Source organism: Nyctereutes procyonoides, unplaced genomic scaffold (genome assembly GCF_905146905.1).
Source record: "Nyctereutes procyonoides isolate TBG_1078 unplaced genomic scaffold, NYPRO_anot_genome, whole genome shotgun sequence".
NCBI lineage: Eukaryota > Metazoa > Chordata > Mammalia > Carnivora > Canidae > Nyctereutes > Nyctereutes procyonoides.
In genome coordinates, this window is record NW_026575142.1 from 49,146,891 (window position 1) to 49,169,450 (window position 22,560).

A 22,560-nucleotide genomic window follows, 5' to 3' on the forward strand; every position below is an offset into this window, starting at 1 on the left:
AAACAGTGGAGTTGTCCAGGTTGTAGCAAGAACAAAAAAACTGGAGCCCAACCACTGGAGCCTGTGGGGTCTCAGAACAGGGGTTGAAACCAACTAATTTCAATGGATCTTTTCCTTTATTGATAAAGCCAAAAAAGCTGATTTGATGGGACACCTGGGTGGCTCAGTTGGTTGAGCATCTGCCTTCGGCTCGGGTCATGGTCTCAGAGTCCTGGGTTTTGAGCCCCATGACACCCTGCTCAGCCAGGGGTCTATTTGTCCGTCCATCTTCCTCTGCCCCTTCCCCTGCTGCTTGTGCTCGCTCATTCTCTCTCTCTCTTTCAAATAAATAAAATCTTAAAAAAAAAAAAAAGCTGATTTGCTATGGTCTATAGAAGGTCAAGACTATAATCCAGGTTTCCTGACCTCCTGTCCTGAGCCCAGTTCTCTATAGATTGTATGTACCTTTTCCACACTGGCCAGACATCCCTTTTTCCTTTGGGTAAATTTAATGACTCAGATATTAGGAAAAGATAAATATTTTTTAAAAGATTTATTTATTTAAGAGAGAGCATGCAAGGGGAAGAGCAGATAGAGAGGGAAAGAGAGAAATAGGCAGATTCTCTGATGAGCCTGACTAGGATTCCACACTCTCACACTCTCGATCACACAACCCGACCCTGAGATCATGACCTGAGCCGAAATCAAGAGTCCAATGCTTAACCAACTGAGCCACCCAGGTGCCCCAAGGTAAACATTTTTTAAAAAAACCAAGAGTCTTCATTACCTACCACCCAATACAACCATTGACAATAATTTGTTAGTTTATTTCCTTATGAAAATATACATATGAAGACATACACACACATTTGTGCAATTTCCTATCTGGCTGTTATCTACAGTACGACATGTAAACATTCTCCAAAGTTCTTCAACTTTCTTTAAAAAATGGAAGTTTTAGTGGTTGAATGGGGCTACTTCACTTCAGTCTATCATCTTTTATTTAACTAATCCCCCTAAAATTAGATTTCTGAGTTGTTTCCAATATTCTACAATGAGAAAGCTTCAGTGGGTATCACCGTTACACAGATCTTTGTATACTTCTGTGATTACTTCTTCATGATAAATTCCTAAGAATAGAAATACTAAGTCAAAAGATACGAGCAAGTCTCAATACATAATTACCCAGTTGCCACTACAAGCAGTATAATAAGAGCTCATCTTAGACAGCCCTGGTGGCTCAGTGGTTTAGTGCCACCTTTGGCCCAAGGTGTGATCCTGGAGACTTGGGATCGAGTCCCACATCGGGCTCCCTACATGGAGCCTGCTTCTCCCTCTACCTGTGTCTCTGCCTCTCTCTCTCTGTCTCGCATGAATAAATAAATAAAAAATCTTAAAAAAAAAGAGCTTGTCTAAAATGTCTCACCCTATTATTTTTCTTTTTCCAATTTGCTTGACAAAATAGTGTCTTCCAATTCACTGATGAGTTTTCATTAACCATCAAGTTTAAAAAGCATGTAAGAATTAAGTAAATACTTATTATACAACTCAGCAATACTATTCTTAGGTATTTACCCAAGAGAAAGGGAAACATATCTACAAAGACTCATGCAGGCCCAAAGTGAAAACAACCTAACTGTCCATCAACTGATATATGGATAAGCAAACTGTGGTATATCTACACTTTAGAATACTATTAGGTAATAAAAAAGAATGAGATACTATTAGATGAAACGGCATGGACAAGTTTCAAAGACATTATGCTAAGTGAAAGGAGTCAGACACAAAAGGTTACCTGCTATATTGTGATTCCAACTATATGAAATTCTAAAAAAACAAAACTATAGAAACAGAAAGTAGGTCAGTGATTATCTGTGGCGTAGGGTAAGGGAAGAGAGTCTACTAGAAAGAGGTATGAAAATACCTTTTTTTTTAATCAGAGTAATAGAACTACATATTAGATTGTGACAGTAGTTACACAACTATAAAGAATTACAAAAATTCTTCAAACTCTATGCTTGAAATGGGTGGATTTTATTGTGTGTAAACTATACCCCAATAAAGCTGGAAGAAATAAAAACAGAAGCAAAGATTACTTATGAAATTTCTTGAGAAAAAAAAGAAATTTCTTGAGAAAAACTAACTTATTTTCATTCTTGCATATTTCCTTTAAATTTTTGGATGTATTCATACTCTAGCTATAATTATAGAATATATGTATATTTTTATTTTAGACATTTTTATACACAATTTTACATATTTCTGTATAGTCCTCATAATTATAATTTTAAATAGTTATACATAATTGTCCAAAACCAAAACCATTTCTCTGTTAACAGGTGAATTACCAAATTATAAAGCAGATCATTCCTTAAAAAAAAAAAAGAGAGAAAAAAAAAGGAAAAAAGTAGATAATTCCTTCTCAGTATTTGGATGCCACCATCTGGACTAACTGTGCAATGCTGGTGAGACTGAGTAGACCATTTTATAAATTTCATAAATAAAAAAATAATTTAATGTTTAGGTTTATATAAAAATTATTTTTAAAGTCAAATAAGTTTTAAAAATTAAAATAGACCACTTTAGAATTTACTAGACTATCATCCTCATCTATCTCTTTTAGTTAGTTAACTCTCGAATCTGAATCTAAGGAAATCAGTTAAGGAAAAGAACTTCCTGTTGAAATCTAATTCTTTACAAACTAAAGCTCTATCACATGGCTCTATCACAAGCCCCAAACCAAAAAATCAGGTACAGATCTCCACATGCAAATAGCCTCTGCTGTCAACCAAGTGACTTCTAATAAGACAATAAGCTGTCCTGGGAGGCACAATGAAATCAGTGATGGAAAGTTGATGGAGTTTGTAGGGAAGGCAGAGAAAGACACCAGGAAACTCATTCCCTTTTGGGTAAAGACTTGCTGATTCTCTTTATGAGTCACCAGGGTTTTCTCTTCACGGTCCCTGGCCTCTCCAGTTCAAACTTTTACTGTTGCATTAAAACCACAATTGGCTAGAGCCACAAAAAGAAAGATTATTTCAGGGAAGTGTTTGGTCCCTGCCAGGGTCGACAAAAGAATGACTTTTTCAAAAGAATGCTTTTGAATGACACTGAGCCATTGCCTACCACCAAGTAGAAAGATGAACATGCTGCTTTACCTGTGACCCAACACTGTTCCCAATTATTTTTTATGGCATTCTTTAACCCTCTCCATCTTGCTCCCAATCTCCATAAACTGAAAAGGAATAGTTGAAAAAAGAAAAAAGGAAAATTCTAGGACTGCCACTACCAAGAACTCTTAAAGGAATGCCATGAATCCATACAGTGAGAAACCAGCGAGAGAAAGAAAATATAGTCACTGAAACATAACTGGTTTCATTGTAGCAAATTAGAGAAGCATCTTTCTTTTCTTTCTTTCTTTCTTTCTTTCTTTCTTTCTTTCTTTCTTTCTGTTCATTTGTTCTTTCTTTCTTTTAAAGATTTATTTATTACTTTGAGAGAGAGAGTGGGATGAGGGGCAGAGGGAGAAAATCTTCAAGCTGACTCCCCGCTGAACCATGCAGCCCGATCTCAAGACCCTGAGATCATGACCTGAGCAGAAACCAAGAGTCAGATGCTCAACCAACTGAGCCACTCAGGCACCTTGAGAGGCTTGTTTCTATTTTCTGAAATGTTTGCTTGTTTTCATTTTAATTATATATTTCTTACAGAAGATACATTATTTCAATACAAAATCAGGAGGTAGGAAGGGGTAAGCAATGAAGTCTTCTTCTAACAGCTTTCCCTGGCTGACCAACCCCATTCCCAGAGGCAACCACTAACCATTTCTTGTGAATCTTTACAGAAATATCTTATACGTAGATGAACAGTTCCGTAAATACATTCTCCCCAAATAGACGTTCAGTCCCATTCCCCTTTTCTTTTTGGTGAACCACTATATACAATGATGCTTTCTTATCTAATAATACAATATGTTGTGGAGTTCATAACATAACAATATGTAGTTTCTCATTCACTTTAAAGCTCTGTCATATTCTATCACGTGGATGTACCATAAGATATTTAAGGAATTCCTTATTAAAATGAAAATTTAGCTTGCTTCTAATCTTGTGCTATTTTCATTATTATCTTCTTACCAGAGATTCTCTGGGCTAATTTGATTGCTTCTTCAACCGGGTCTGAGTTCACAATTTCATCTAGGATACCCAGCTTGAGTGCTTCATCTGCCAAAACATGTCTTCCTAAAACAAAACAAAACAAATCAAAGAACAATGTGAGGTTAAAGCAAAGGCATTACTCTCTCTAGTAGGGAAGGTTATCTGTCCTGGATACATCTATTATTAAATGAAATAAATAAGCAACTCGCTGACTATTGTAGTAGAAGGGTCACTGCAGAGGTAACCAAAAATCTTAGTTCAAGCTTCAGCTCTACGATCTACTACTATCTTTGTGATGGTGAAGAACCGTATGGGAATCACCCTTCCTCCTAGGTAAATGGGAGTAATTATGCTTACCTTGGTAAATCTGAGTATCAAGCGAGAGAATAACACATTTTCTTTACATTCTGTAAATCTCTGTAGAAGCACTTTGTAAACTATATGTCTCTAGAAAAGAGGTGATTGATTTTTGAGAAGAATAATAGAGATAGTAACATGAGAGCAGTAGTAGCTTCTTACACCAATACACACCGACATACATATCTACACTGATTACAAAAAATAAAAAAATAAGACAGTCCGGAAACATGAAGATAGTGGGGGGGAAACAAGGGGAAACCATGGATGAGGTTGACATTATTTAAGTTATAATCAGAATTACACAGGATAAATGGGGTGGACTTCTGTCATTTTTGGCCTACCCAGCATCTCAACCCCTCCCTTAGTTTGTGGAGCGGCTATTGTGTGAGTTTTGGAGACCTGCCTTTTATGACAGTAGATCAAAGGGAAGCAGAAGTGATCAGACAATTGTTCCTTCAGATCCACGTAGTCGGGGTGTGGTCCATGACCCCACGTTTGGCAAAAGAAATGCTCTATAGAGGGTTTTTAGTCTGGAGTGAGGACACTAAGCAGTAGCTAGCGACATCTAGTGTCTGATGGTGGTGGTATCAGGAGCATCTAGTGTCCAGTGGCAGCACAGGCGGCCTCTAGTATAGAATAGCAGATTTAGGGTGTTTAGAAGTTTGATGAGCATCACTCCTGGGTTCTTCACCGGGTGTAAATATGTAATTTCATCTGAATATTCTGAAGTAGTGGGATAAGGTATATGAGTATAGAAGAAAGAAGACAGTAAACCTTCCTTGCTTTCTTGCCAGTACCATCGTGCCTTGCGGAAAGTGATCATCAAATCAGTCTTGGTGGCAACATTCCCACAGTCCTTGCTGTTCGTACAGTGTTAGTGGATGCCATCTTAGAGACAAACCCCTCCACTCCTGGTTCTTAGCAATGGTTCAGAGAGTTAAAAATGGGTTTTCTTGATCAGAAAGACAGTTCCATGATTTCTGGCAGGGGCCACTCTGCAACAACATTATTTGGGCAGTTTTCAAGAAGTGTCTTTGAAAACCGGCTCCCAGACTTCCTCCTGGGGTGAGGAGGGCAGTGAGAAATGGATGAGTGGCTGCAGAGGTCAAGTTGCCTGTGTATCAGATCACTTGGGGGGATGCCTGGGTGGCTCAGTCGTGGAGCATCTGCCTTCAGCTCAGGGCTTGATCCCAGGGTCCAGGATCAAGTCCTGCATTGGGCTCCTTGCAGAGAGCCTGCTTCTCCCTCTGCCTATGTCTCTGCCCCTCTCTCTGTGTCTCTCATGAATAAATAAATAAAATCTTAAAAGAAAGTCACTTGGGTAAGGAGTAAATGAGTCAGCCTGCTTAGGTCAAGGGCACCGAATGCAGACAAAATGGAAAATGGAAACCCGAGTAAGAAAAGGATCTTTGGGGGAAACTGAGTAGGTAACATGAGCTACCCAGAGGATGTACTCAAAGTTCCTTCAGCTGTAATGATTGCTTCTAGCCTGGATTTCACACAAGTGGACATGTAGCAATGCTATTCTTACAGAGTCCATGAGATTCCAGGTACTCTGTTTCTGTTTCAAGGGCCTAAAGACACATCTCTGTATATACAACCCAAATCTTCAGGCTCAGATTTAAACTTGCTTTTTTCTCTTGTTGCCCTCAGTGTAGACAACAACCACTGCTCAATGGACTTTAATAAGAACCCTGCCTAGAGCCACTATAAGGAGACCCTCGTAACTGAAACTGAGACATCTCTTCTCCAAAGTGGGTAATCTCGATTTTCTCCCAGTGTTCTTCACGACTTCTTTTCCAACCTTTAGAAAATCTTTTTCTACATAGAATCCTTTCCAGATGTCATTTTAAAGTCCCCCTAATATTGTACAGACAACTTAAAAGATAGGCATATGATTCTAATGTTAGTTTTCTTCTAATTCACTGTGACCTTTTCTATGCAAATCAAAATCCATCATATTCTTACTGTTTGTGCTTCTTCTCTTCATCAGGTTAAAAATAGTGATATTTCTATAAGCAGCAGCTCTTCTTTGGAAAAAGGTAACCTTTGTTCACTTCATTTCTTTTTGTCAAAGAAGCCAGATTTCTTTCTGATTTCACCCAAGATATGCTTGCCTTTCAGACTTAGTGATGAAAACAGACACAAAATTCCTCAATATTCCCCCACATGCTTCAATTTTTATAAACTAGACTTTACAGACTCATTTCATGCTATTATAATTTCCCCTATATTTTATCTGCTTCGCTTTCTTTGTATTTTCTCTTTTGCAGAATGAACTGTCTTATGTGCTTTGAATTCTGTAGTATATTGAATTGTAATCATCCTCATGAATTTTACATTACATACTTAGCATACTATACATTCTTAAAAGTATACTTATCATCCCATTGTAACCTGAAACAATTTCTAATTTAATTTACTGAAGACAAGAAATGTAATGCTTTCCACTTTTCTAGCTATCCTTTCATACTCTGTAATATTTATAATATCCCCCTAGCATTTAAAAAAAAAGGGGGGGGGATCCCTGGGTAGCTCAGCGATTTAGTGCCTGCCTTCGGCCCAGGGCATGATCCTGGAGTCCCAGGATCGAGCCCCACATCAGGCTCCCTATATGGAGCCTGCTTCTCCCTCTGCCTGTGTCTCTGCCTCTCTCTCTCTTTCCTTCTCTGCGTCTCTAATGAATAAATAAATAAAATCTTTAAAAAAAAAAGAAAGAAAGAAAAGAAGTATTTTTTATGCACAGAGTCATATTATTTTCTAATTTAGATCATGTATACATAGTTTTGTATAGTGGTTTCTGTGTCAAAAAAATATATAGACTTCAACTTCTGAAGTTCTGAAACTTTTTAATCTTTGGACCCGTTTGCACTCCTAAAGATAATGGAAGACTCCAAAAAACTTTATGTGGATTATTTCTATCAACATTTACTGTATTATAAATTAAGTGAGAACTTTAAGAATGTTTCTTTATTAAATCACTTTTAAAGGGGCTTCTGGGTGGCTCAGTGGCTGAGCATCTGCCTTTGGCTCAGGTCATGATCCCAGGATCCTGAGATCTAGTCTTGGATCAGGCACTCTGTGGGGACACTGCTTCTCTCTCTGTCTAGATCTCTGCTTCTCTCTGTGTGTCTCTCATGAATAAATAAATAAAATCTTTTTGAAAAATCACTTTTAAAAAACAAGACTAAATGTTAATGTTAACATACATTTTTATGCAAAATAACATATATTTTCAAAAATTTAAAAGTTAGTGAGAAGTGACATTGTTTTACATTTTTGCAAATTTCTTTCATGTCTGGCTTAATAGATGACAGCTGGGTTCTCATATCTGCTTCTGCATTCAATCTGTTCTGACATCACATGGCATACAACAACTCTGGAAAGTTCTACTATACATGTGTGAGAGAATGAGAATAGAAAAGGCAAGTAACGTTCTACTGTTATGAAAGTACCTGTGACTTCATGAACTGCCCCCAGTGGTCTTGGGCATACCTAGGAGTCCCTGGACCACATTTTAAGAACTTCTAATTTAGATTGCCATTTTAAAGATTGTATAGACTCTTAGGATAGGCTTATCATTTTAAAGACTACAGAATCTTAGAATGGGATCCTACATTCTAGGATTCTATACAGTCTTTAAAATGATAATAATGTAAGGATATTAATGTATGAAAAATGTACACAACTTTTGCATTCTAGGATCATGTATCATCTGATCTGATATACACTATCCCTGCCTCGGAGCCCTGGGTACTAGGATCATATATGAATGTTCCATATATTTAGCATTTATTTGTGGCTGGAGTGATTTTAGTTATTTTGTAAGTAATCTTTTATTTTGCTTTTGTCTGGCAGCTTGCAGGATCCATTTCCTGGCAGCTTAAAAATTTTACCAAAATGCAGCAGGCAATTGATGTTTTATCAGTTTTTCCAAGAAAATGGTGAGCTTGCTGAAATGTAATCTCTGTCCATTTCACAATCTGAAGTTTCTTCTGTCTTTCCCCCTGGTTACCACTTCTCACCTTTTTGCTTCATGCTTTAGGAGCTCTTGTAATACAAAGCAGAGATCTTGATTACATACCTTCTGAATCTTTTTGTTAAATTCTCCTGAATTTCAAAAATGTGTCTTTATTTATCCTCCATGTTGCTCATTGAGTTGTCCATTAGACTGTGTCTTCTTTTTATCGCTTCAAAAAGAAGTTATTTGGGCTAATGTTTTTATTTTAGACAGGGTGTTCTTATTTAACAAAATATTTTCTTTTATAATTTAGCTTATTTTCTAAAATTTTCATTTTATTTATCTGTTTCAGATTAAAGTTTCACTCCTCTAATGTCACAGAATATTGGGATCCCTGGGTGGCGCAGCGGTTTGGCGCCTGCCTTTGGCCCAGGGCGCGATCCTGGAGACCCGGGATCAAATCCCATATCGGGCTCCCGGTGCATGGAGCCTGCTTCTCACTCTGCCTGTGTCTCTGCCTCTCTCTCTCTCTCTGTGACTATCATAAAATTTAAAAAAAAAATGTCACAGAATATTTTCATAGATTTTGGGTTTAATGTGAAGTTTTTTGTTTGTTGGTTTTGGTTACCGAATTATATTTGCTGATAGGTGTTATTGCTGCTTGGGAGCCCTTGGTTATTAAAATGTACCCTCAACATCTTGTTCAAATATAGAGAAAACTCACCTGGACTTAACCCACCTGAAAGGCAGGTATGATAAAGATGCTAGTCACAACTTCTCCCGACTATTCTAGGTGGTAATAGGTATCTCCTCAAAGTCTAGAGCCTGAGTATCCCTGTCCTAAGAGTGACCATAAAGAAATTCATGGGCTAGAGCAAAGCTTGATAAGAACAGAGCAGACACTTTCTATGCCGTTCAGTGAATGAGGACAAGCCCTTAAAAAAAAAAAAAAAAAAGCAGAAGCAAGAGCAAGGGCACTGTAGTTCTTGTCATTTGATTGGATGGAGAACATTAGGAAATGAATTCCAATGTGCTCAAGCATATCTTTTGTGGTTACTGCTAAAGATTCAGCTATTTCCAGGTACCATTTTAAAGGAAGTGTGGAAAAGCAATGGTGCTCCACTTTCCAGAATTAGCTCTCTAATGATTTCCAGAAGATCAGAAAAGGTTAGCTCTTTACTTATTAATTTAATCTAAATCTGTTTACTTATTAACTTCCTATGGGCACAGTGTCTACAAAGCTTTTCAACATTAACATCAGTAGGGGATCTTCAACTTTCAATAACAATTTTTTTAGCATACTCTGTTAGAAAAAAAAATTTTCCAAACCAAACAGCAACAGTCTTATTAGCATCATTATTAGTAAGTACTGTGTTAGTTTCCTTTACAAACTCCCACAAATGTAGCAGCTTAAAACAACACACATTCATATCTTAGTTTAGGATATCAGAAGTCTAAAATAGGTCAGCAAAACTGTCTGGGGGTTCTAAGGGAGAATTTATTTCATGGTCTTTTCCTGGCTCTAGAGGCTGCCTGTATTACTTGGCTTGTGGCCATTTTCTCTATCGTTAGAGCCAGCTGGGTACCATCTTCTCTCCTCTCTGACCTCCTGCCTCCCTCTTCTAGGGACGCCTGTGATGAATCAGGCCCACCTAAAAAATCCAGAATAATCTCCCATTTTAAGATTCTTAATTTAATCACATCTACAAAGTCCCTTTTAAATGTGAGGTAATATATTCAGGGATTCTGGGGATTAGGACATCGACATCTTTGGTGGTGGTGGGGCATTATTCTGCCTACCATGGTTACCATTTATTAAATGTTTCCTGTGTGGCAGGTACTAGACCAGAAGCAAATCATGTGACTTCATTATTTCTTAAAGCAACCATGTGATATTTTTACTTATGAGTAAATGAAGGCTGAGAGGATATCAGAAGGCCTGTCTCTCCTAACCAGGCCAGTTTGTCCAAACGTCTACTTGACATCTCCACTTGGATGTCTAATAGGCTTCTCAAACTTTCAATGTGTCCCACAGTGAGCTCTTGGGATTCCTCCCTACAATGTGCTCTGCCAGCAGCAACCCTCATCTCAATAATGGCACCATCCTTCCAGCTGCTCAGGCCACCAGAATCACTCACTTCCTCTTTCTCACACATCTTACTTTTGATCAATCACAAAATCCTGCTGGTTCTCCCTTCAGAACATATGCAGAATTTGACCATGTCTCACCATTTACATTGTTACCACTCAGATCCCAGCTCTCATCATCTCTCCCTTGGACAATTATAGCAGGCTTCTAATCAGCCTTCCTATGTCTGCCTTTACCTCCAACTAATATATTTTCAACAAGCCAGAGTGATCTTTTAAAAAACATAAATGAGAGCCTGTGACTCCCCTGCTCAAAACACTCCAATGCCTTTCTACTTCATTCATAAGAAAAGTCAAAGTTCTTTCTATAATCTTCAAAGCTCTACATGATGTGACTTCATCCTTTACTTCTCTTTCCCTTACTTCACTCCAGCTATATTGACCTTCTTGCCTTTCTTTGACACTTCTAAGCATACCGCTGCCTCCAGGCTTTGCCTTTGCTACTTTCTCCATGTGGAGTATCTTCCTTCGGATATTGGTATAAGTCTCCTCACCTCTTTCAGGTCTTTTTTTTTTTAAGATTTTTAAATTTATTTATTCATAGAGACACACACAGAGAGAGAGAGAGAGAGAGGAGGCAGAGACACAGGCAGAGGGAGAAGCGGGCTCCACGCAAGGAGCCCAACGTGGGACTCGATCCCGGTCTCCAGGATCATGCCCCGGGCCGCAGGCGGCGCTAAACTGCTGCGCCACTGGGGCTGCCCCCTCTTTCAGGTCTTAACCCAGATGTCATTTTGTAGGAAAGCCTCTTTAACCCCTTGATCCCTAACATTTTATATTAAAATATTACCCCTCTATCCCTAACATTTTATATTCCTGCTCTCTGTTTTATGTTTCCTCTTAGCACTTATCTCCATCTAACCTACTATATATATGACTTACATAATAGGTAGGCATATGTGTGAGTATACAGTTGTGGTGGCTAGCCCCTAAAGTGACTCCCAGTGAGTTTCACCTCTTGGTGTTCAGGTCCCCTCCCCTGTTGAATACGGAAGACCTCTATAACAAATACCATATATACATTATGTATACATGTATGTTACATTATATCATGTATATATGTACACATGTATATTATATGTATATATTATGTACATGCATGATCAATCAGAAAAGATGGCACATGACTCCAAAGCTAGATCATAAAAGACATCACAGCTTTCCTCTTGCTCTCTCTGGATCACTGGCTCCAGAGGAAGTCAGCCTTCATGTTGTGAAGACACTCAGGCAGCTCTAGGGGGAGGTCCACGTGGAGAAGAAATGAAGCCTCCTGCCAATAGTCAGCACCAACTAGCCATCCATGTGAGGGAGCCAACTTGGAAACAGATCCTTCAGCCCCATTCAAGTTTTCAGAGGACTACAGCTCCAGTCAATGTCTTGACTACAACTTTATGACAAACCCTGAGCTAGAATCCAACTAAGGAGGTCCCAAATTCCTGACCCATAGAAATAAAGAAAGAAGGAATATTGTCAATCAAAACATGACTCTTTCTTCCAAACTTACTGCAGCTGGAAATCTCTGTATCAGTCTTATGGGATTTGGTAAATCCAGGGTCTCTAAATGTTTTCTAGTGTTGCATTGTTCACATTCTCTAGTGAAAGAGAACAACTTCTATTTGTAGCTAAAATCTTAATATTTGTGAAATGAAAAATTAAGTTATTTCCACACTAAAACTTGAAAACTTTCTATGAAAATTCTGGTTTTAATTCTTGTTTATATTACAATTTCTAAATTGAGTCCGAATATAATGTGCCCTATGTGATACCCATGTTTATGCATGGACACTTGAACTATAGTAATACCTTACATATAACTGATGCTTTGAATACACTTTCATTTATAAGGCACTTACATGTGGTCTTCATAATTAATGTCTGAGAAGCTCTCAGGTAAGATATTCTTTCCATTTGACAGATGAGAAAATAGATTGTCAAAGAAGTTAAAGTATCCTCTTTAAGATTACATAAATGGAGAATGGTCAATCTAGAATTTCTCTACATCCTAGTTCAGTTACTCACATTGTTCTAGACAGTTGTTGGCAGGGTTTGTACTGACCTGAGGTAATTAAGTCAAGTGCAGCAGGAACTCCAATGAGTCTGGGGAGAAGCTGGGTTCCTCTTGCACCAGGAAGGATTCCTAGTGTGACTTCTGGGAAGCCAATTTGAGCCTATCGAAGTTTGAAGGCAGGAAGATCATAAGAATGAGATGACATGAAGAGTCAAGGCAACCATTCCCTTGGATTTCCCACACCCTCAAAAACAGTTTCATAGTATTCTGCAAAAGTTTCTACATGACAAATTAGTACACACTCTACTTTAGTAAGCAGCATAAACAGAGCTGTGCTGTCCCTAAGTCTTCATGTTGAAACACATCTCTAGCTTCTTATGCATTTTTTTCTCTGACTCCATTATGACCTGTTTAGGCCAACAAAAATGATATTCTCCCAAAACAGCTTTATGGAGCCATAAAAGAGCCAGGCAGCCAAGAAATTAAAAAAGATAACCCACAGAATAGGAGAGAATATTTGCTAATCACATATATGGAATACACAAAGAACTTTTTCAACTCAATAGTAAAAAGACAATCTGATTAAAAAGAGGCAAAGGATCTGAATAGACATTTCTCCAAAGAAGAGCTACAAAATAGCCAATAAGCACATGAAGAGATGTGTAATATCATTAGCCATTAGGAAAATACCAATCAAAACCATAAGATACTATTTCACAACTAATAGGATGACTATAATAAAAAGACAGACAGTAACAAATGTAGAAAAGACAAAACCCTCATACATTGTTAGTGGAAATATAGAATGGTACAACCACTTTGGAAAACAATTTGGTGGTTCCTCAAAGGTTAAACACAGAGTCACCATAGACCCAGCAATTCCACTCCTAGATCTATATCCAAGAGAAATGAAAACATGCCCACAAAAAAAAAAAGTACATGATTTTTCATAGCATCATTGTTCACAAAAGCCAAAAAAGTAGAAATAATTCAAATGTCTGCAATTGATGAGTGGAAAAGAAAATGTGGTATATCCATACAAGGGAAGGCTATTAGGCCACAGAAAGGAACAAAATACTGATGCATGCTACAACATGGGTGAACCTTGAAAACATTATGCTAAGTGATAGAAGCCAGTCATAAAAGACAACATATTGTATGATTCCACTTATTTGAAATGTCTAGAGTGGGCAAACCAATAGAGATAGAAAGTAGATAAGGAGTTGCCTAGGACTGAGGGAGACAGGAGATGGTGGGTTACTCCTAAAGGGTACAAATTTTCTTTGGAGATAATAAATATTCTGAAATCAACTGTGGTAATGGTCACAGAACTCTGTGAATATGCTAACATACCATTCAATTATACACTTTGAATGAGTGCATTATATGGTACTTGAATTATATCTCAGTAAAGCTACTACAGAAGAAGAATCAGGGAGCAGCCTCAGTCCAGACAAGAGAGTGATCTTGAGTCCTTTATTACATGCCTCTCCTGGCTATTTCAAAGTGGCTAAAGCTCAGAGCACCTGAGTGGCTCAGTTGGCTAAGTGTCCAGCTCTTGATTTCAATTAAGGTCATGGTCTCAGGGTTGTGAGATCGAACCTGGCTTCGGGCTCATGCTGGGGATGAAGCCTGCTCGGGATTCTCTTTCCCTCTCGCTCTGCATTGCCTCCTCCACCGCCGCTCCCCACCCCCACCCCCGCCCCAACGCACACACATGCATGCTCACTCTACTCTCTCTTTCTGTTAACAAAAAAAAAAAAAAGTGGCTAAAACTCTGTAAGTCATCTTCCAGGTACAGGATGGAAGGAGGAAAATGTTTTAATCCAGACTGTCATAACCCATATTGTGATGCCAATAGCTGCAAAATTTTTTTTGATAAACTTCATTGGCTAGGATACTGCCCCTGCACAAATCTCAAAATTAATATTTGAGCCTCTCTCTTGCAAGGCTTTCCTAACAGTCAGTCATGTTTTTTTCCACTACTGATCATCCCCATCCACCGACCTATTATTGTTCATAACTAGGTCTGCACTCAGTATGCAGAAGGCATGGTAAGAGGGACACAGAAAAACAAGCACTTAGGATATATGTCTTTATTCATAAGCCTTTATAAAACTTAAAATGCCATAAGTAAATAGTTAAATAATATATATATGTAACATATATATATATATATAACATATATATATATATAACAAAACTATACATCCATTTAAAACAATATTTTTAAAGACTATTTAAAATAAGATTAACAGCAAATTTCTCATCAGAAACCATGGAGGCCAAAGGCAGTGGGATGACATAGGCAAAGCACTGAAAGAAAAAAACCTGTCAAACAATAATTCTATACCTGGCAAAAGTAGCTTTGAAAGTGAAGGCAAATCAGGGGAGCCTGAGTGGCTCAATCAGTTAAGTGTCCAATTCTTGGTTTCAGCTCAGGTCATGATCTCATAGGTTGTGAGATCGAGCCTTGAGCAGGGCTCTGAGCTCAGTGGGGAGTCTGCCTAAAGGTTCTCTCCCTTCTGCCTTTTCCCCACTTTGGCACATGTGTGCACATTCTCATTCTCTCTCTAAAATAAATAAATAAAACTTTAAAAAGATAGCAAAGAAAAAAAAAGCTGTAAGGACAAAATATTAAATAGGAAAAATACCAGAAGAAAACAAAATAGAATGCAAATAGTGGTTATTTCTGAACTGTGAGTATATGGTGATTTTAGTTTACATCTTTATAGTTTCCTGTATTTCCTAGTCTATTACAATGATCAATGTTATCTTTATAAGTAGAAAAATATGTTACTTGCAAAAATGTTACCATTATAAGATTGGTATCATCTACATGTCTAAAAGGACAAATTAAATCTATTTACAATCTATTAGAAACAAATAGATTTGCAGTTTTGTGCTATTTTCAAATAGGAAATTGTCTTCCTGGGTACTGATAATTATGAGGGACCACAAAACTGAAACCTTTGAGATAGGAAATAAAAATTTAAATAAGTAAGCATATTCAGGAATGATAGTCAAAATACTTTAAACCTTTATCTCATGAACACAGCTCAGATGAACCGAATGTGGACCATACCACTGAAGCAGAGTCCTGGGGGCCCTGTACTGGCCCAGGAGTTCCCTTTTAGTTGGTGGATCTTGGGGAAACCCAAAGACTAGGGTTAGGGGAAGCAAAGGAATAGTCACAGGCTCAGACTAATAGCTATTTACCCATCAGAATGGTCATATTTCAACTACTACTACTGTGCTGGTATGTGGCAGCTGAAAAACCAGCACTAAAAATACAGGAGTTGTCAACCTGTGAACTAGTCTTTTAAAATGCTCACCTCTGAGGCTTACATAGCATTTAGATTTTGACTTAAAAAAAAGCCTCCCACACCAAGCCCCATATCGAGCTTGAGCTGTTACCTCTGCATGGGCAATCCTATAGTGACAGCCCAGTGCCAGCTCCAGTCCCCCTCCTAAAGCCAGGCCTTGAATAGCTGCCACCACGGGCTTCTCAGTTCTCTGTATTTCATCTACTATATGTCCTATTACAAGGCCAGACTTTCTGGGCTCACCAAAGCTGTGGATATCAGCACCTAAGGACATAGACAAAGAAAAAGAGAGCTGAGAAAGATCTGGGCTTTGTTAACATAACAATAATGTAACAGATAACTCTCAAGGAACCTCTTTGGGCCCATGAAACATTTTATTCTTTAGTTGGACACACAGTGAAGGAAAATCAACCTAGAAAATGTAGAACAACATGGGAGAAAATCCTCAAATCTTGACCAGGAATCCTGTAATCTTCTAAAATCTGTCTTTCCAGGGCAGCCCGGGTGGTTCAGTGGTTTAGTGCCCTTCAGCCCAGGGCCTGATCCTGGAGACTTGGGATCGAGTCCCATGTCAGGCTCCCTGCATGGAGCCTGCTCCTCCTTCTGCTTCTCCCTCTGCCTGTGTCCCTGCCTCTCTCTCTGTGTCTCTCATGAATAAATACAATCTTAAATAAAATAAAATAAAATAAAATAAAATAAAATAAAATAAAATCTGTCTTTCCATGTGACAGATAACAACTCTACCTTTAAAAAAATTTTTAAAAGTCAAGGGCCCCTGGGTAGCTCATTTGGTTGAGCATCCAACTCTTAGTTTCGGCTCAGGTCATGATCTCAGGGTTGTGAGGTGGAGTGCCGGGTAGGCCCCATGCAGGGAGCCCAACGTGGAACTTGATCCTGGGTCTCCAGGATCACATGCTGGGCCTAAGGCAGGCGCTAAACCACTGAGCCACTTAGGCTGCCCTCAACACCTATCTTAAATGACTTACCAGAGAATTAAGCGGAAGTTTACTATAATATATATTTAACAATATTGACAGCATTCTGTAACATTATTTTTCATATTTTCCTTTTTTTACATAACATTATAAATACTGAGCATTTTCCCTATTGATTATCTACTCTTTAAAAACATTAAGCTTGGTATACGTTAAAAAGTTAAAGCAATTATTTCACATTCAGGCTATTCATCTTTTTGTTTCTACCCACTCCTTACCTAGCATTATGTTTTTTTCTTACCAATCTATCATATTCATATTCTAATCTATTGTTATAGTTATTTAGATTCCTTTTTGGTTTAAGAGAAACAAGATCTATGGGACACCTGGGTGGCTCAGTGGTTGAGCATCTGCCTTTGGCTCAGGACATGATCCCAAAGTACCGGAATCAAGTCCCACACCAGGCTCCCTGCATGGAGCCTGCTGCTCCCTCTATCTGTGTCTCTGCCTCTCTCTCTCTCTCTCTCTCTGTGTCTCTCATGAATAAATAAATCAAATATTTTTTAAAAAGAGAGTAACAAGATCTATTTCAACCTGCATCTTAGGCTTATCAGTCCTGTAACTTCAGATTTAAATGATTTTCATGTCCTAATAGCAGTTAGCATGTATTGGATAAATACTTTACACCAGGCACCATGCTAAGTAGTTTCTGATGCTCTCTTATTTAATTTTCTTAACACCTAGGTTAAGTAGTATAATGATCCTCATTTCACAGGTCAGGAAGTTAAGGATTTATGCTGTTAGGTAGTAGTTCAAACACATGAGCAGTTAATTATGGGTAGAATAAGAACTTGAACTCCAGCAATTTAACTACATAGCCCACATTCTTAAATGTATACTGCATTCTTCTACTTGCAGTGTAAGGTTAGTATTTTTATTCCATTTTACAGAAACCAAGGCACAAACAAGAGTACAGTGATTTCATGTTTTCACTGTGTATTTCTGGCATATAGAAATGCAATTAATTTTTGGATATTGATTTATTATGCAGAAAAAATACTAAATTCTCTTATCAATTCTAATAATTTTCTAATAGATTATTTTGATTTTTCTACAAACACTGTCATATCTTCTGGATAATGAAGTTTCATTTCTTCCTTTCCAATCAGTATACTTTGATTTGTTTTTCTGGCCTTACTGGGCTGGCCAGGGCCTGGAACACAAGGTCAAACAGAAATGGTAATAGCAGCTAGCCTCGTCTTGCTCCTTTCTCATAAGGAAAACTTTTTGATTTACCATTTTATTTGATGTTTGCTGAGGGTTTTCCAAAACGGATGAAGACATTTTCTTACTATACCTAGTTTACTAGGAATTTTTAATTTTCATGCATGTCAAATGTTATCAAATGTTTTCTCTGCATTTCTTGAAAAAATCATATGATTTTTCTCTTTTAATTGAATGAAATACATTAATCTTATAATGTTCAACCAATCTAGTAGTTATGGGGAAAAAAAGTGATGTCTTCCACTTTTTATACAGTGTTAGTTTCAATTTTATAATATATTAAGATTCTTATATCTAGGTTTATGAATGAAACTGGCCTTTTTATTTTGCTTTTCTTTTCATTGCAAATTTCATTCGCAAATTTTGCTTTTTCATACTGGCTTTGACAGGTGTTGGTATCATAGTTATGCTAGCCTCACAAAATGAATTGTAAAGTGTACTGGATTGAACTGATGAAACTTACTTTATTTAGAAATAGGGCCTTTGCAGATATAATTAAGTAATAATGAAGTCATAGTGGATTAGAGTGTGTCTATATAAGCTCAGGGAAATCTAGACACAGGGGAGAAAGTCATCGGAAGAGAGGCAGAGAGAGATAGGAGTGATAGAGCAACAAGCCAAGGAACACCAGGCAAGGAAAGATTCTTCCATAGAGCCTCTGGAGTAGGAATGGCCTTGCAGATATCTTGATTTTGAACTTCTACTCTCCAAAACTATGAGAGAACAAATTTCTGTTGTTTTAAATGACCTTGCTTAAGTCACTAGTTATGGCAGCCCCAGGAAACGAACATATGTCCCCTCTTTTTTTATTCCCTAAAACATTTCTGTAAAATTAAAATAATATTTTCCTTGACTTTTTAGTTAGAACCTACCAATAGTCATCTGGGGCTGGAATTTACTTTATGAGACTTTGGATTACTGATTCAATTTCTTTAATGGTTTTCTATTTCCTCTTGAGTCATACTGGTGAGCCATAATATTTTCATTATCTTTTTTAACAGCTACAGCATCTGCAGTGTTATCCTGTTCACCAGTCCTTATATACATTGTGCCTTCCCTTTTTCTCCTTGATCAAGCTCTCAAAAGTTTTGTCAGTTTTACTAGTCTTGCAAAGAACTAACTTTTGACATAATCTTGAATCATTTGTTTCTATCTCATCAATTTTTCCTCCTCCTTATTCCTTTCCTTCTACCTCATTGGGTCCATTTCATTGCTTGTTTTGTTAGTTTCTTAGTACAGATATTTAGCTTGTTTCACTTCAGTCTGTTATCTTTTCTGATAAATATCTTTAAGCTGAGTTTTGCTCTAGCTGGTATCCCTCAGGTTACATACGTTGCATTTTCACTATCATTTAGTTAAAAATATTTTCTAAATTATATCATGATTTCTGCTTTGGTTCAGAGATCATAAAGGAATGAATTTGATTTCTAAAAATATTAGGAATATTTCTAGTTATATTTTTGTTAATGATTTCTAGTTCAATTGCAGTGTTGTCAGAGGGCATATTCTAAATTTATTGAGACAAGTTTTTGTGGTCCAGTATCTGGTCATATTTGTAAATGTTGCAGATTTGAGAATATATATTTTTCAATTGTTGGGTGCATTGTTCTATATAAATCTATTCAGGCTAACAACTCCTAATGGTTTTCTAGGAGAATCATTTTTTCTGTTTCCGAATTCTAACTATATTCTTTCTTTTCGACCTCTTTGCTTACCAAAAAAGTACCAAATTCTCCCATAATTGGGATCCCTCTCTCCATGCTGCAAAGTCATTCCCTTGGGCTCCTGACCTCCAGTTTCAAACAACAAGTAAGTCATTTAATAACCAGTTAACATTTGCCACATTTTTTAAATCTCTCTCAGGCTCATCCTTCTCATCTGTAAATGGAGATGGTAGGATTCACTGAGGATTAAATACAGTAAGTATAAAAACATTACTATTTTCATTATTTTTAAAGATTTTTTATTTCTTTTTTTTAATATTTTATTTATTTATTCATGAAAGAGAACAGAGAGAGAGAGAGAGAGAGAGAGAGAGAGGCAGAGACACAGGCAGAGGGAGAAGCAGGCTCCATGCAGGGAGCCCGATGTGGGACTCGATCCTGGGTCTCCAGGATCACGCCCTGGGCGGAAGACAGGCACTAAACCGCTGAGCCACTCAGGCTGCCCTACTATTTTCATTATTAATAAATAAATAACCTCCTCAGTTCTGGCACATAGTAGGCAAGATAAATGGTAATTACTATAGTGATTAACATTTTTACATTTCTTTATTGTCATGATTCCAGTATCTATTTCTTCTCAGGTTTCTTTTTTTTTTTTTTTTTTTTATTTACGACAGTCATACAGAGAGAGAGAGAGAGGCAGAGACACAGGCAGAGGGAGAAGCAGGCTCCATGCACCGGGAGCCTGACATGGGATTCGATCCCAGGTCTCCAGGATCGCACTCTGGGCCAAGGCAGGCGCCAAACCGCTGCGCCACCCAAGGATCCCTCTTCTCAGGTTTCAATTAGCATACATTTAATTCTCTTGGCTACAGTAAGATCACATACGTCCTCATATTCATGTGATGTTTGTCAAAGGGCATAATATATTCAATTGGGAAAAGAAGAAAAGTTGTCATGAATACCACTGATCACCATGTCAGATTCTTTTGCCATATGTTTTCAATATTTTTGCATCTCCGTGGAATAACCCAATAAAGATTTCCATGGTCACTGAGATGGGTGACCGTCAGAAGAAAAATGAACTCCATTTCAAGTCTCAGTGTGAAATAAAAAATAACATTTATTGTCCATCTTCTGATGTAAGCACTGTACTAGGGACTTTCAGAGATATATCATGGAAATCTCACAAAAACCTGTTAAGATAGGGGGATCCCTGGGTGGCGCAGCGGTTTAGCGCCTGCCTTTGGCCCAGGGCGCGATCCTGGAGACCCGGGATCGAATCCCACATTGGGCTCCCGGTGCATGGAGCCTGCTTCTCCCTCTGCCTATGTCTCTGTCTATGTCTCTCTCTCTCTCTCTTTCTGTGACTACACAAATAAATAAATAAAAATTAAAAAAAAACTGTTAAGATAGATGTTACTATTTTCTGGTTTTTTTTTTCCCAAGATTTTATATTCTTATTTCAGAGAGAGAGCAGAGACAGAGAGTGCACACAGGACGAAGGAGCAGAGACAGAGGGAGAAGCAGATTCCTCGCTAAGCAGGGAGCCTGACATGGGGCTCGATCCCAGGACCCCTGAGATCATGACCTGAGCCAAAGGCAGATGCTTAACTAACTAAGCCACCCAGGTGACCCTACTATCTACTTTCTAAGTATAGAAATTGAGCTTCAGGAGATTACAGGGATTTGCCCAAACTCACATAGGGTGGAGGCATATGCAACTGTTGATACATACCTGCTACCGTTCGTTAGTGTATTCTAATGCACTTAAACATCCTCCAAAGACCCAATCCAATATAAAACAGAGTAAGGTCAGAGTCTTCTCTGGGTCTCTTTGTTACTCTTGTCTCTCAACAATATTTCTCACTCCCACTCACTTCTTCCATATCCTTTACCCACCCTAAGGCATTACCCATAGGACAGCTCATGCAGTGTCGGTCTCAGTCTGTAACTGGTTTCCGGAGGCAGTGGGAGAGGGTTAGAGACTGGTTACCTGCAGAGAATTTGCCATCTGCTCCGCAAAGCACAATAGCTTTTACTGTACGGTCTGTGGTAGCTTTCTGTAATCCCTCTTTTATTCCACGGAGTACAGCCATACTAAAAGGAAAAAAAATTACATGAGGCATTAGAATTTAATTTCTACCATCTCAGAGTTTTTTCCTCTTCTAAAAATGAAACATACACACAATGGATAAAAACTCTAGTTACTTATTATTAAGTTTTCACTAATTTGATCAACTGATAATATAAATGTCAACTGTGAAGCATAGAACTGAGTAAATGAATAAACTTTTAAAAAGCCTTATCTTCCTGGACTTTGCTGTAACTGTGGCCACTCAGAAGCAACATTCATCAATTTTAAAATACTATTGTACATCTTCTATGTACAGTAAAAGTATACAACATCCTAGGAAACAACAAAATGTCACAGTAAGATGAGTACTGTAATAAAAGTACAAAGAAAGTGATGTGGACATTCACAAAAAGAAGAACTTACTTTGGATTTGTCATATTGGCAAAATAGAGGAAAACTGAAACACTCTACAAGAAACAACCTAAGAGATGTGGCAGGGGCTTCAAATTACCCCAAATATTCCGTCCTCCCCACTTTCTTCCAAGGATTAAGCATCTAGTTTTTAGCTGGATACGTGATTGCCCAAAGTAAAGGTGCATTTTTTCAGCCTGCTATGCAGTAAACCCAGCATAAGGCATTAAGTTCTGGCCAATAGGATGGC

At 37.9% G+C, this 22,560-nt stretch overlaps 1 protein-coding gene across 1 annotated transcript in view; it reads right to left on the bottom strand.

Annotated features, from left to right (window-relative positions):
- EHHADH (enoyl-CoA hydratase and 3-hydroxyacyl CoA dehydrogenase) overlaps positions 1–22,560 on the bottom strand; it is a 51,683-nt gene that overhangs the window by 23,566 nt on the left and 5,557 nt on the right. The window contains exons 2-5 of the mRNA XM_055308266.1: positions 21,819–21,922; positions 16,031–16,203; positions 12,662–12,773; positions 4,116–4,220 (exon numbers count right to left, since the gene is read on the bottom strand). Of these exons, the coding sequence (XP_055164241.1) occupies positions 4,116–4,220; positions 12,662–12,773; positions 16,031–16,203; positions 21,819–21,922 (494 nt within the window). The remainder of the gene's footprint in view (positions 1–4,115; positions 4,221–12,661; positions 12,774–16,030; positions 16,204–21,818; positions 21,923–22,560) is intronic.